A 15422-nucleotide genomic window follows, 5' to 3' on the forward strand; every position below is an offset into this window, starting at 1 on the left:
GATCAAACATACTTTTGGCTATACAGGTCTCTGCACAAATTACGAGGTTCCTGACCTTGTTTTCTTTTTAGGAATACATATATATGTAATAAAGAGGAAAGTTAGTCATAATTAATCTTACTATTCTTCAGGGTTGATATAAACCTATGCTGATGCTGAAAGAGGAAAGACTGCGTGTGCCATTTTCTCAGACATCAACACTTCAGTGATTTACCAAGTTCCTTGTTTGAAAGCTACATGTTAATTGTTTCTCTGGGTCCAGTTTCCTTTTCTCTTTTTCACCCCAAATGGGTGACAAATGCACTAGAGAAGCAAGTCAACATTGAATATGCTTTTTGGTAATTATATACTCAAGCTTCACAGAAGCCACCATCTCAGCATATTCTCAGCAGCCTAAATATGCTGATCAGAGGTGTCTGAGAAGGCTTCAGGTCTATTCTTAAACTTATACTCAGGTTTCAATACAAAGAAAGAGGATTTTTTAATGCCACAGATATTTCTATGTTTAAATACATTTATTCATCGTAGTAGATTTCCAGTGGTTATTCTATCCTTAGCAATTCCTAAATGAATCAAACAAGCACTTCTGGTCTAAAGCACTGGAGTTCAGGAAGTACATGCAAACACAGACAGAATTATTTCATTCAACTGGAAAGTTTTTGCTTTCAGATGTTATCTTTTAATATGTCACTGATTGAACTAAAAGGCCAGGTTCATTCTTTAATAAAAGCCTGTTGAGCTTTGACATCAGGGACATTACTGCAGGTAGGTTTTGTCCTTGAAATGACATCACTGGTAAAAATAAATTAAAATAATCTGAACAGACCTGCAGTTCGCTGGAGTAGTTGTGGGTACTCTGGAGAGCAAATAATTGGTAACGCAAAAATTGGTAGTAGCAACCCAAAATATATCTGGGTGGTTTTGGTGCTGTCTGCTCCACTGGAAGCACAAGATACTACCTACTGAAGATGCATGGGGAGTTAATTCCCTGAGGCAGGCTGGGGTTAGAATCCACAGTGAAAAGGTTCACAGTTCTTGGAAAGAAATTATCTAACTGTGGCATTGACCCCTGTTGTTTGTTTGGAGTATTGCAGGTGAAATTCAGAGCCAGACAAAGATTATGAAAATAAATGTAATCAGAATTTTTGAAACTTTGAAGAATGACTTGGGTCTAATTTTTGTCAGATTTTTATTACAGATCCAGGTCAGTTGCTCAAAATTGAATCATCTAGCATTAAATGGTAACCTTGTAGATACTTGCATTTCTATGATACAGAAAAAGCACCTGCAGATATTTAAAAGGGGTTTGAAAAGTATCTAACTAGAGACCTTGACTTCCACACTATCAAAGCAACATTAAAAGTCCATTGTAGACTTCGCTGCTTTGTGCTAGAATAAAAACACACACTGAGGTCACGGGATTCTTTTGTATCTCTGCTGTAGCCCAGCACTGAATTCCATTAAAGTTCCTGATAATCATCTGCCTTTTAGCAGGCTTTATTATCATTTTTTCTACTTTCCAAGAACAACCTTGTAGAAGGGTTTTGCAGTTTAATTTAAAGGCAATCTGGTCAGAAAAAGGAAGGTCTGTCTTTTAAGCAACTTTTTGGAGATTTGTCTTCTGTAGAGAACATTTGGTTGAATCCCTTAGATGCCTAATGTTCCAGAAAGGAAGTGTTGTTGGTATTTTATATGTTGCGTTGTGTTTTTAAGTCCACCCCTTTAAGCTTTATATGCAGCAAAGTGCTCAAACTACATTTTTAGTAGAAACCAGGAATGTCCTTCACAGTGAGTTTTATAGATAAGTTGCTAGCAACTTGATAGCAGTTTTACAGATATACTGATAGCAAATGTAGGACATGTAACATGCTGTAGATGTAAGTGGGTTTGACTTAAAATGAAATGTCAGCATTATAATTATTTGTGTTGAGGTATCATATACTAAAGATGATAGCCTTATCTGTGTATTCTGATATTGTTTTATTCAGCACCCAGCAGTGATACTATGAAACTATATATATATGAAAATAAAAAACCACATTTCATAAGCAGAGTTTTCTATGAGGAGAAGAACCTGCATTCTTTCTAGTATCCCAGGTAAATTTGTTTGTCCCTGACTCCTCTTTTCTTTCTGGTTCTTCTGTATGGTTTTCACACAGATACACCAATTTACTGCCAAGATATTATTTTCTTACCTTTCCCATCATGTTTTTTCACCTGCATTGTTTAGAACTGGTGATCACTCTTTACTGCTTGTGTGGTGCCCCAGTATTGCTCATTATCTGACTCCCCACAAATCTAAATGACGATACAGAGCCTGCCTTTTTGTTTCCATACCAATACCATTTCTATTAACAGATCCTTGCTTCAGTGTCATCTGCCTTTTTTCTCTTGATTTCTTTCTGAAGTCTTGATCTGATGAACACCAGAACTGAAAAAGTATGTTTCAGATTTTATTTCTGCATGTGCCATGCACATACTCATAATGCTTAATTATGTAAGTTGTCCAATGGCCTTTTCCAAAACTTGATGAAAACAGTAGCAGTTCATCTGCTTGTTTAAAAAGCTTGTGCCAAGCTTTCCAGAAGCAAAAACGCTGGACACCCCCGCTGCCAAACAAAAACCTGGGGTTTATCCACCATTATGTAAACTACTAAAACTTTGGGTGCTTTTACTTGAGTTCTAAGTAAACAGCTATTGAATTCATGTTTTCTCACTCTCAGGGACTGGAAATAGATGTGAAAGAAACAAGCTTGATTAATGTGGTAAATACATTAAGTCAAGTCTGACATGTATCATCCTAAAATATGTCCATTGAGCCTGCAATATTTGAGCAAACACATTTATATTAAAGAACCCTCAAAACCTCGAGACAGATTAGGTGAGGTCTGTAAAGAATTACTGAGATAAATGTAACAGAATATGTGACAGAGGAAGGATGGTGAACAAATTCATCTGTATTACTGCCTGCGCATTCAGTAAAGAGAGATGATCCACATGACTGTGGAGAGGCAAAAGGATAATCCAGAAGTTGCTTAAATGTCAGGCCAATCCTTGGATGCCTCTAATGCATTTAATGAAAAACAATATTCAACTGATAAAATGTCTTTTGACCACAAAAGAAATCCTCTCTTGTCATGAAGTCTCAATGCCTGAGAAAACAACTTATCACTGTCAGTGTTAATTCCTTTCATCAGGCCATTGATAGAAGTTGAGAAGAACCATTTAGCTATCATCTTATCACTGATATAGCAGTTGAATCATTCATTTACACATGATCAGATAAAGGAAAAATGTTTGTTTTATCTTCCCCATCACCACCCAGTAAAGCTGTGGAATACCTAGAAGTCTCTACGTGTGAGGTTGCTGTCTGTAAAAGCCATCAAACGAAACCAGTTATCACCAAATCTGTTTCCAACCTGGGTCTGTTCCTATTTCAAATCTGCATCCTCAAAAATGTTATGTTTTGATACAAGTTGTATAAGGTATTAGATTTTTGATGAATCCCCTATACATGACCAATGGTACAAGTATGAATGCATTTACTTGTACATCAGTAACAAAGCCATTTCCTAAAGCCCTGTGTGCATGTGGAAGGTGAGAGGTAGGTGTTAAATCTGTAGGTGCTGACTGTTCTTTAGCAAGCATGCTTCCTGGGCTGGAGCTTTGAAACCAGGCATCAGTGTCGCAGGCAATTTAACATGCTGGCTTGCCATATCTAACTGTATGGATGTTAATCCAAAGGACTTGGTTCCCAATTGCTAAAACAATGATGAATTATTAAATACTAAAATAAGCTGCTTGCCTCTAGCAACATCAGGATCCAGACTTGTTCATGAAAACAAAACAAAACAAAAAAGCCTCAAAACCTAGTGCCATAAGGGGACTGGAACTTATGGGAGAGACCCTCAAAATGCCCTTATCTGTCATGGTCTCACTGTCCTTCAGGCAGGAGGTATGTGTGGAAGTACACAAACAGAACAGAGCTTGGCTCAGTAAAAAGCAGATACATTTGTACTTGCACTGACCTGAATACCTCTGTCAGTTCCTCAAAGTTTATGCCATTTCATGCCTCCATCTAATATCCCCAAAGCATTAACATCTTAATGCAATAATCAAGCACTGTTCTTCCCCTTTTGTACCTCAAAATCCTTATTTTCAGATCCTTCAACACCATTAAAATTACCTGTGTCTGTGGTTTGCTTACTTTTCTGAACCAGAGTAGCTAAAATGAGGCATCGCTGAGGGGAAATCTTGTTTAATAACCAATAGCAACTGACGGTCTTGTCTGTAGAGACATACCTCTAGGACCACATAGGTTGGAAATCCTCCTGCTCAGGGTCTTTACCAGTTATGTCTTGAGTATCTTCAAGGATATTGTTCTAAATGTGTCCATGACCAGTGCGCCGTTTCTTTGGGAGGCTTTACACATCATTTGGAAGTCCTGTGTTCTTACACTGCAGTATTCATGTTACTGAAGATTTGGTGTGGTCATGCTTTTGAGTGGCCTTCCAGAGTGGTGTGGAGCAGCATTCAGCATTTATCATCTCAGGACTTGCTCATCAGAAACAACTCATACTGGTGCATAGAGCTAATTAAATATTCTGCCCTTCTACTGAGCTGCTCTACATCTTTTCAGTTGTCTACATCTTTATTAGTGTGTGTTTTTCAAATGGGTGAGAAGGTGAACAGGCTACTCTGCAGAATGGAGAGAGCTGTGAGAGGAACAGCGTTATATGGGGTTGGGCAGCTAGAAATGGGAGGAATAGTGTCTTCTGTACTGTGTTCTTGACTCGTTTGGCTTTTAGGTATTTCTGCAAGGATTAATTTTGAAATGATGGTCTGAAGGAGCCTATGATAACCAAATGAAACTTTCTGTGTATTTTTCTACTTGTTACTTAGGTTTTATAAGATGATGGAGAACCTTGCCAATGTGAATAATAAAGTAACATTCCTTAGTGTTTTCTAATTTATGTCAGCTTACCTTCTTCAGAGTCTGCCAAAAACAAATAAGTTCTTTGTATTTTAAAAGATAGTACACATAGCATTTGTCTAATTGCCAATTCTTCTGCAGCACTGCTGCAGCCTACTGCCTAGATTGTCTTCCTTCTGTGGAGAGAATTAATATTTTGGATCAACACTTCCTTATTAGCCACAATGATTTGCTTAAATTTCCTTCTTTGCCATTACATTTATTCACCCAGAATTGCCAAATTTTATCACTAGAACAAGAAGAAGTGTAGCTCTTTATATGTTATATATAGGATACAGTCTAATTATTATTCAAGATACTGAGAATCTGCTGGTCTCATTCAGGCTTAAAATGTCAATTAAACAGGATGGCCGGGTTCTTCAACTCTGAAGTTAATGCTGCTATGTTGATTTACACTACTTTACAGTCTGGCCTAATCTATATTCGTTTTTATCACTCAAATCAGGACTGTGCCTGATTATCATACTTATTACAGGATAGTACATGCCAGTATTCTCTATAATAGTATGATTCCTTCTATTTGAAACTTTTCTACTTTACATGTTTTTTGCTTCTGGCTAGGACCATCTGTGGATGTGTGTATGGAGCTTCAGTCATGCATTGCCTATTAACTCTTAATTCATATACCTGAAGTGCAACTGAGCAAATTGAAAAGCATTTTGGATGAGGACTTGTTATTTTAAACAATTGTTTCAACTGTGCTCACATGGACTTTGTGCCCCTTTTCTACAGTGACATCTAGTAGACTGTTAATGAAGAATACATTTTCATCTGAATTATCAGTTATATTTGAGCTGTATCAGCATATGTCTTTCCAAATTCTCACTCTTGAGTGTAGGATGCCTATTCCTAATTTTGTTGTTTCACTGCCATTTTTAATTGAGTTTGAGGAGCTTTAATTCATGTCTTCAGTCAGAGACCTGAATTGTTGACATTTGATTATGCAATTAGTCATCATAGCAGATCACAGGAAAACAGGGTCTTCCAAAAAAAAGTCACTATAATGGAGATATAATACCTATACAGTTAGTGCATTGTTTTTAATACTAGGTGAACTCGAGAATTTCTCTGTGTTTGGACAATCCTTTGTTAGGAAAAGAAAAAGAAATCAACAAATATATTTATAGTGAATAATTTCCCTACTTCCAATTTTTAACAGGCAAAGAGGCCCAATACATTGTTTCAAAATGGTAATTTAAATGGTGTCTTTATAATATCATGTAGCGTTGCATACTTTTTTTTTCCGAAAAAAAAAATAGACTTGCTGAAAAAAAAATCTCTGTTAATGTATTAAAATACATTTCAAAGATGGGGTAGTGGTCATGGAAAACTGTGAAGACGACTGTCAGTCTATTGGGCAAATGACATATTGATGTTGGTGGGTTTTGCAAAAAAAAAAAAAGCTTAACTTGGGAGAAGCAGTAGAAAGAGCACTGAATAAGTCGGTAAAGTCTGTATTTATTGTTTTGGTTATTTTTATTGTTATTACAAATGAGCGTAAATTGTAATCCCATATTCAAGCACCCATGAGTGAAGTTCACTTGTAGATTCATCATTTAAAAATACACTGCACCATCCTTCTCTCATTTACCTTTCCCTAGTATATGTTAGAAATAATTCCATTTCACCAATGCAGTAGCCATGGGAATATCAGCGCTGTGAAAACCTGAGTCTTTTCTAGTTTTACCTAGGATAGCCTTTGGGGTTTTTAGTTTTACATATTGGTTATACTTTTAAGTCTAGATAGAAAACAATAATGCATTCATCTTTGACTAATTGGATCAAATTATGGTGCAAACCCAGAAGGAATAATCTACTTAAAATTGACATTGATTTGGCAGAAATACATTCATTTTTTTGCGGTTGCTTTAGCATTGCAGATGAAGAGAAGGATGTGCAAATAAAGAGATCTGTTTTGCCATCTGTAGTTTAAGTTCTTCCTGCCAATGCCACATGTAGCCTAAAGATGTTTATTAACTGATAAAGCAATTTTGCAGAGGCCTGCTTACATTTGAAATATTATTCTGAAAAAGAAAAAAGTATTAATTAATAATTTGGCATGTTTCAAAATACTAGAAAAATTGTACTCGCTTGGTGTTTCAGAAAAAAATAACTACATGTTCTCTGCTTCTCTGTGTCAGTTTAGTAGAAAGTCTTGAACTTTCTAATGCAAAGAAAGGTAATTTGTTACAATTAGTGTATTCTGTTATGATGAGAATTATGCCCTTTCGTTTTTAGTGTCCTAGATACTCCTTGAAGAAAGCCCATTCGGTGTTACATATCTCTCAAAACCTTCTTTCAAGGCTTGAATCTGTACCTCTGAAAACAGCTTGCTGGAAATTTCCCAGGGAAACTGTTCTTGATACAGAGCTATTTTTGACTGATTTTTTTCTCTGAAAATGTCTGCTTTCTGTGGAAAATTCTGGTGGTTACTCAAAGGTTTCAGCTGAAATTTGTGTCAATCTTGTGCAGTTTTGTAGGCCAAAACTTGAAAATTTATGTGAGGAAGATCTCAAACCAGCTGTAGTGGTGAGCACAGGGGAGAATTCCACATTTTTCATGAGGTGGGATGCTTCTTTGAAAGAAAATACGTCCCTGTGCTACTAGCATAATACATAGAAAACCTGTTGTGAGCAGAACTACCTGTGATTTTTTTGACCTAATATACAGTTGTTCTCTTTTTTTCTGTTTATTTTTAGATAAGATAGATAAGATAGATTGGCCATCAAAGTTAAGTAACATACACTTCTGTAACTTTGCCATCTCCAAATAGAAACTGTTAGTTTGTGTCAGTCATTTGAAGCAGAGATAATGTCTGTATGCAGTAATTGCATCTGGTATCCATCAGTATGTTTCATTAGTAATATCATGGTTCTACCTCATGGGGAATGGCTGAGGTTATTGAGCTGCTTCTGGAAATCCTCACCCCCTCAAGCAGCACTGAGAGGTGGCTGCCTTCTGTCAGTCATGGCACAAGTTGGTAGAGAGGCAAAACTTTACTTACAACATGGTAGGTTCTATGATGATCTCCTCTCATGACCTGTAAGTCCTTCCCTGCATGCCAACACCCAGAAATGTCTCCTTTGTTGTGTTTAATTCGGAGTGGGTGAATTGCCTGACCATTTTGAATGACATTACGTATGCACGTAAGACAATATACCTGCTTAATAGAATTGCTGATTGATGCCTTATTTTAGCTCTGTGGGTAAAACTTTGCATCTTGTGGTTTCTGTAAAGGTTTTTATGGATGATTTAAGCATCATAATAAAATTCACATATTGTTTTAACTAGATGGTCAAAATAACTGTGAGTGAAGATACAGACTTGTTAAAAATATAACAGGCCCTATGTAAAGAAAGACTGCTATGTGATTTGTGAATAGACTAAGCATCTGTCAAACTCTAAGATACAACATAAAAAGACTTTATTAGAATGTGAACTTTACTTTACCTGAGGAAACATTTTGAAACACTCTCCAGTTATTCAGTTAAAGGTTTGTTGACAATAACATGTGGCATTATATCCCTCTTAGTAAAAGTAAATTTTCACATTATTGAAGAAATGTGTGTCAGAAGCTGTGTTTAAAAGCTGTGTCATTACCTTCTGTCTTCTATTGTATGAAATTCATGAAATCTCTTGGATATGTGCTAGGACTCAACATTAGAAAGAGTAATGTGTAATCTAAAAGCAGGACAGATTTTACTCCATTGCCTATTTTGAGTAATTTTGCAACCATCAATGTAGAACTTAGCCTGAGGGAGGATGGACCCACATTTCTTGTGTTGTTCTGGAAGCAATTCCCTTCATAGTAGCTGTTCTATGTTTTCTTTTATTTTTTCCCCCAAATTGATTTTCCTTCCATGTGCATTGTATAAAAAGAGGACCAGAGAAGGGTGCTGTATAACAACATAAAAAGCGTGGTACCAGCTCAGACCGAGGGCTCCTCTCACTCTCAAGAGTGACTGATACCAGTGCCTCTGAAGGAACACAAAAGCCAGGTCAGCAGTCAGGTTCCCTGAGTGTTCTCTCCCAGTCTCCAATGATTTTTACCAAGAGTAGTTTCTGAGCTAGAGTTGGTGTGTTGGTGGTATCTTTGTGGCAAATGTTTCAGAAGAAATAAAAAAAAAAAAGATGAAAAATAATTAGATTTAATGACCTTATGCTGGTATTTAAAATGCATTGTAAAATTATCTATGCTCAGGGGAATGCCCTAAAAGACTTTAATGAATTCTAGGTTGTCAGTTCTTGACAGTGGGCTATGTTTACCTCTAACTCTTTAATTTTTGCATTTCATAGGAAGATGTAAAAAAACCCACAGAAGGAGCTGCTATTGTAATTTTCCCCAGTGATGATCTCATTTCTAGAATTCTTGATACCTACCACTTGAGAGTATGTCCCTTTTCTATTTCCCTCTTGTCCATACCCTCAGAACGGTGTACAGTTTTCAAAGATCCTTTTTATTCTATCTCTTTTGGGTGTTGACTCCATGTTGAAGAGGTCATAGTGGTCTACTGGTACCAGAAAACTCTGGTAAACCAGTGATGTTGAAATATGCCAGCGCCTGTCCAACAGTACAAATTACCATGGTGTCCATCTGATGTAGGACATGAACTGCATGGTCATCCGCCCTGTGAAAATACTAAACCTGAAAATTATTGAGAATTAGGGAGGTAGGGAGTTCAGCAGACTTTCAGAAAACTTTCTGTGCAGTGTTAATTCCTTTTGTTTAGTGTTTGAGAAGCTTCTCAACATCAAAGGTCTTTCTCAAATTGTCCACAAAGCTCTTGCAATACCCTGTCATCAAAAGATTTCCATGCAGTCAGGAGTTTCACAATCTCCAAGAAATTTCTCTACATTGTTCCTTATTTCTGTTTCCAGTTTTGAGAAATGTTCCTCTGCAGTAAGACTTCCAAGACTTCATTTTCTGCTCAGACTCAAATCCACATGATGGGAGGGAGGGAAGGGGCTATTTCAGTATTTCAGACTTTAGATTCTAGTCCGATTGTTCAGTGAAATGGCAGATGGTGAGTCTGTCTGTGTCCACTATAAAATCTGATAGCAATGCGTGAGCTTCTTTCTTCCCTGGCAGTGAAAGAGGGGAAAAAAACCTGAAAAAACAGAATCAGGCAAGGAATTTGACTTGTATGCCAGGAAAAATTCACAGGGAGAAGCCATTAAGCTCGTATATAACTCTTTTTAGACTTTAATGTTTTGCAGAATCATTTTTCTTCTATTGAGTAGTACTGTCAGAGCATCAGAGATACAAGTTTTACATATTTTCATTATGTAGTCTTGTGTAGCTCTCACTGATAACAGTCATTAGAAGTGTCAGTGCAACTGATGAAATCAGATGGGCCATGAACAGTTCAGTTTGAAAGCTGTCACTGAGATATGGAATGTATTTTTTGATTTTGCAGTTGCTTCATAAAAGTTTAAAAACAACACAAGATAATGTATATTCATTTAGTAATACAATTTGTTCTGAGAGATACTTTTTTGTTTGTATAATATAGCTTTAGGGGTGAATTAGTTACTTTTATTAGCGAAAAATTAACATCCATAAAGAATTTTGTGGTGTACTCTCTGGATTTAGGACTAGGTTTTTGAGGATTTCTTAACATAGTTGAGTCATAGGATTTTTCAAAAACGTCTCTTGAGTGTCACAGTGGGAGCTGCTGAGCTTTGAGCACTTTGAAATCCAGGCTCTTTTGCCGTTGTTCAGAATTAAAAATTAGTGAGCTCTTTTAAAAATCTGTTTTCCACCTGCTGTATTTCCTTTGTCATGGATAAAGTCTCTGTGAAGGAAGACTATAATCAATGAAAACTGGTTTTCCTTTTAATTGAATGTGACACTGCTGGTGTGCTCCTCCATCGCTCTCCCAGTTATTTTGGGAACAGCAGGAGGCTGTATTTTCTTGGAAGTATAGCCCTTGGTATTCATTTCTCTTGATTTTATGCCGTTGCTTTCATGGTTCATTCCTAGATATAGAAAAGGTAACTGTCAGCAAGACAAATCCTTGTCATTTTAAGAAACATGACCTTAGAAAACAAAATCGTGTTCATCTTCCAGTTTGCTGGAACAGCATTTTTCAGTTCATCTTCACTGGTATACATTTTGAGTCTACTTAATTTTCCTGTAATAATTAGAAGGGAGTTACTTTTTATTTTCTTAGAGAATGCTCAGAAAGGAAAAAATGCTACAAAATCATTCAGAGTCCCTGTGGAACTGGGTTGCAGAATCAGGTCCAGCATTAACCGTACAGACAGTAGATGGGAGAAAGTTCAGATTTTTGTTTTCAGGAAGTTCTTTTCTGTGGTGTCTCCAGTTTACTCCATGTCTCTGCTGAAGAGTTCTGCCTCTCCAGCATAACCAGTTTTGCACAGATGTCTTTCTTCTGGTCAGGAGACAACTAATGGAAGTCCTTTCTTATTCTACATTTTCCTTTATTTACTAATTCTGTCATCAATAGTCAAGAGTTGAAGCATTGCCTGTCCATGAGCTAACACACGGTTAAGCTTGATTGTCTACAGAGTAAATGTCAATGGCAGACATCTAGCATTTTAACTTACTTTTCTGCACTCTGTTATGTCCTGAGAGGAACAGTTCACCCACTTCTAGCTAGGTATTTTACTATTTAAAAAAAAAAAAATCTTACAGGAAGGATAACTAGAGTAAGAGAGTTCAGTGGCTGGGATAACTCCTTTTGATGCGGCAGAACCAAATTAATTCTCTTCTTTTTCACATTTCCTGGATAACCTTCAGCAACTTCTAAGATCATTATGGCACATTAGCTCAAAAATATGATGGAAAACATTGTTGCCAGCTAGCTGTGACTTCCACACCTTATCTCCTTTTACCTGTGTAAAGAATTAATTGGAATGCAGTAATTGTGTGAGAGAAATCAGTCACTTGTTGCCCATTTAAAAAAGAGAGTGTGGTTTGTTTTGCTGTCACAGCTCAGCTAGACCCTGTAAAGTTAATGTGTTCAGTATGACTGTCAGTCTTTCTTTGATCCTGAGTGACACGGATAACGTCATGAGGACCATGTAAATACACACTGCTTCTCTTATGACAAGAACCAGGAAACATAAATAGATGTTTAATTTATCTGTAAGTGGTTTCTTACTTGCTATCAAATAAAGCCCATTGCAATTAAGATATTAACAGAAAATTAGCATGTTAATGTTCTTATTTCAAAAACAAAGAGGCAAAGCCCATAGAGGATAAATGTTTCTGCATTTCTGAGAGTATTAGAAACACTACAGAGGAAAAAATAATGAAAATGACTTGACAGAGGACTGCTAACTACAACAGACTTAAATAACAAATAGACATACCATAAAAAAAATCAATACTCAGGAACACAGAAAATAGAGATGGAAAAGATATATTGGGTCATATTCTGCATCTCCTGCTAGAGTACCATTGTTCACTGCAATCTGTCTTTTATCCAGTGTAGCCTTAAATTGTTCAAAGCAAAGGAAATTCCACTACTTCCTTTGGGAGTGTCTGCCACAGACTGAAGATCTCACTGTCAGGGGATGTTTCCAGACTTTTAACCTAAATTATGCTCATTTTCCAGCCATTAATGCTGAAGTTGCCTCCTTGGTGTTTATACCTCTCAGAAGGACCTTGCCATCATAGTCCCTTCAATATTGTTTGCTCATTATACGAACAAAAGGCAAGTCACTGGAAATCAATCGAAAACGATAGGGCAGGGTGGTGCTGTTACATCCTAGTTGCTAGAATAGCAAAGTGCACATCTCTGCACTTGCATCTCTCTCTGTTGCATGGTTAGTAGAGCACCTGTCCAGTAGGATGAATAAGCTGGAGGGCTACGTGTGACCATACTGCTTCCCTACCAAGTACTTAAGGCAACTCTGTCTGACATTGTGTTAGAAAGTGGAGACTTACCTAAATTGGCATGTGCGGAACCAGAGCATAAGAAGGTAAACAAGGACATGGCTGTTGCTGTAAGTTTTCAGGATGCTCTGACAGACAGGTATCTCTGGGAAAATCTGTAGAACTTAGTTTTATGTAAGGATAAATGATACATTTTAATTAACATCTTCTTGTAAGTGAAACAATTAAGCAAGCAGAGGTATGGAGAGGCCAAGCTTTTGTGCAGTGTGGGTTTACGTAGGAAGAAATACATTATGCTGCTGAGGGCCTCACACTGGTACTCTCCAGACATTCTGTGGGCCTTCAAACTAGGTCATGCCCTTCTTATTCATTATCACACAGTAACTCTGAAGCAGACCAATTTCAGTGTTTTGGCATCTGTTAGTTTAATTGCACCTCAGAATGGTATTTCATTGTATGCAGTTAGATGTGTTGCGTCAAAAGCATACAAATAGCAGTTAACAGCATACTCACAAAATGCAAAATGTTTTTTCTTTCATTGAAACCTTCCCATGAAGATGCCCTTTTTTCCCATAGAACCTTTCACTGTCTTTAAATACCAATGACACCTTTAGCTTCACCCTGTCACACAATTTTCCTGTATCTTAGAGTCTTGCTGCCAGATGAGGACGCTGGACAGCGGGATTGGAACCTTCCCCCTCCCTGACTCAGGGAACCGTTCTACAGGGCGACATGTTTCTAGACAAGAATCAGCCTTGGAAACAGAAGACCTTGCACCATCTGAGCAAGTTCTGCTTTCACCTCCTTCAGTAAAAGCCAAAACTCTTGAGCGAGAAGTGCCTTCAACAGCTAAGAGCCAGGAGTCTGTAGAAAGCATAATTAGTCACTCAACATCGGATCCGGCCATGACTGCCAAAGGTATACGACCTTTTCAAAGTCGCCTTCCAAAACCAGCTTCCTCAGGTAAAATGTCAATTACACTGAAAATCACATTATTTCTGCCCTGACGTCTGTTTTGATTAGCAGAAGTCCTATAATAATGACTATTGATAACAGAAATGTTAAATGCAGAGCAGAAGATATTCTTTTGATGAATGCATAAGGTTAACAAGTTTGTGACCTGTCCATATGGAAATTTTGTAACACATAATGCTTATCTGAGGAAGAAAAATGTGTTAAGTACTTAAATCCTTTTCTCAAGAAACTGTACTTGAAGAAAAAACATATGCCAGCCTTGGAATTTGACTTGAATAAGAATGCAGATGTTCAGCGATTTTCAGGATCAGATTTTGCAGCAAAGCACAAAACATATCCATGTTGTGACATGGAAAAGATATATTCATATATACTTGCTTTTGAAACCAGATTTGGACTAAAGACTCATATGACCTCAATGCATAAACTCTGTCCCTATGAGTATATGGCCTTGACCTAAACAAGACTTATTACTTTTCTACATTATACAGAAACAATTCTGTATACAAACATAAAATACCTTACTTTCACTTAATCAGCTATGTGTGTGTTTAAACCATAAAACAAAAGCTGATAAAGGAATAAAAGGGCTAGCAATCCAGCAAAGCCCCAAAAAAACAACTTTGTATTAGTAAATAGTTCCTTTAAACTCTGTGCAATTTTTTGTAAATGCACATTGACCATTTATAATCAATTCTGAAGGTTTTGAGATATTAATATATGTCAATAACATTAGAAATTATTACATACAGCATTTATAACAGCAAATTTTTTATAGTCAGCATGATAGGTATGGTACAAAATGCAGTAAAAGTAATTGGTTTAATGGAGAAGAGTATTGTTTTATCTTGACCAAATGCAATGTCATGTATTTATTGGGGTTATGGTTGTTAGCACTTTGTCAGCAGAAATATTTATTGCTCCGATAAAAGTTGTGAGTGTTTAACTTGCATAAATCTGTATTACTCTAAGAGAGATTCCAGGTAATTAGCATGTAAGGTTAAACATCGTTTAAGCTTAGTTTAAAGCCATCAAATATGTGTTCTGCTAATGAGCTGATGTCTATTGAGCCTAGAAGGAAAAAAGTCTCTTCTGTTTGTTCATAAGATACATAACAGCAGAATTCTAATTTAATATCTTAGAACTTAGTTGATTTAGCCATATTCCCAGTGCAGTATTTTAGTGGTATAATAGACTGCAAACACACATTGTATGCTTCATTGACAACTCCCCTACTTGTTTCAAATCAAAGCTAAATAAAAGCTGGTTTAATACTTAGTATTTTTTAAATAAATGTACTGTTAATTAATGGTACAGCTAAGAAGGATTCAGAAGAGAAATCTTAGTTATAGATTATATGCTACATGCTTGAATAGCCACATGTGTGACCTCAATTCAGCAGTGTACTATAGAGTCCATGATTAAACACTGTCATTATAACAAATTGAACAGAAACTGCAAGCATTGAATTGCTTCATAAGAAGTCAGTAGCAGTAAGATTGTTCTGATCTTAATGCTAATATTCACTGCACCAACCTTGTAAGGTTTGTATCTTAATTAAATTGTCATGAAGAGATGTTAAAAAAAAGT

At 36.6% G+C, this 15422-nt stretch overlaps 1 protein-coding gene across 7 annotated transcripts in view; it reads left to right on the top strand.

Annotated features, from left to right (window-relative positions):
* Window positions 1-15422, top strand: part of NCKAP5 (NCK associated protein 5) — a 245047-nt gene that overhangs the window by 195229 nt on the left and 34396 nt on the right. For 4 of the 7 annotated variants that reach the window (XR_005105773.1, XR_005105772.1, XR_005105774.1 and 1 more), the window contains exon 14: window positions 13506-13820. Coding sequence is in view for 4 of the 7 variants with exons in the window: in XM_037397644.1 (XP_037253541.1) it covers window positions 13506-13820 (315 nt within the window). In the remaining 3 variants the exon portion in view is untranslated. The other 3 variants (XM_037397642.1, XM_037397646.1, XM_037397645.1) reach the window with 3 other exon arrangements.

Source organism: Falco rusticolus, chromosome 8, assembly GCF_015220075.1.
Source record: "Falco rusticolus isolate bFalRus1 chromosome 8, bFalRus1.pri, whole genome shotgun sequence".
In the NCBI taxonomy this organism is placed as follows: Eukaryota; Metazoa; Chordata; class Aves; order Falconiformes; family Falconidae; genus Falco; species Falco rusticolus.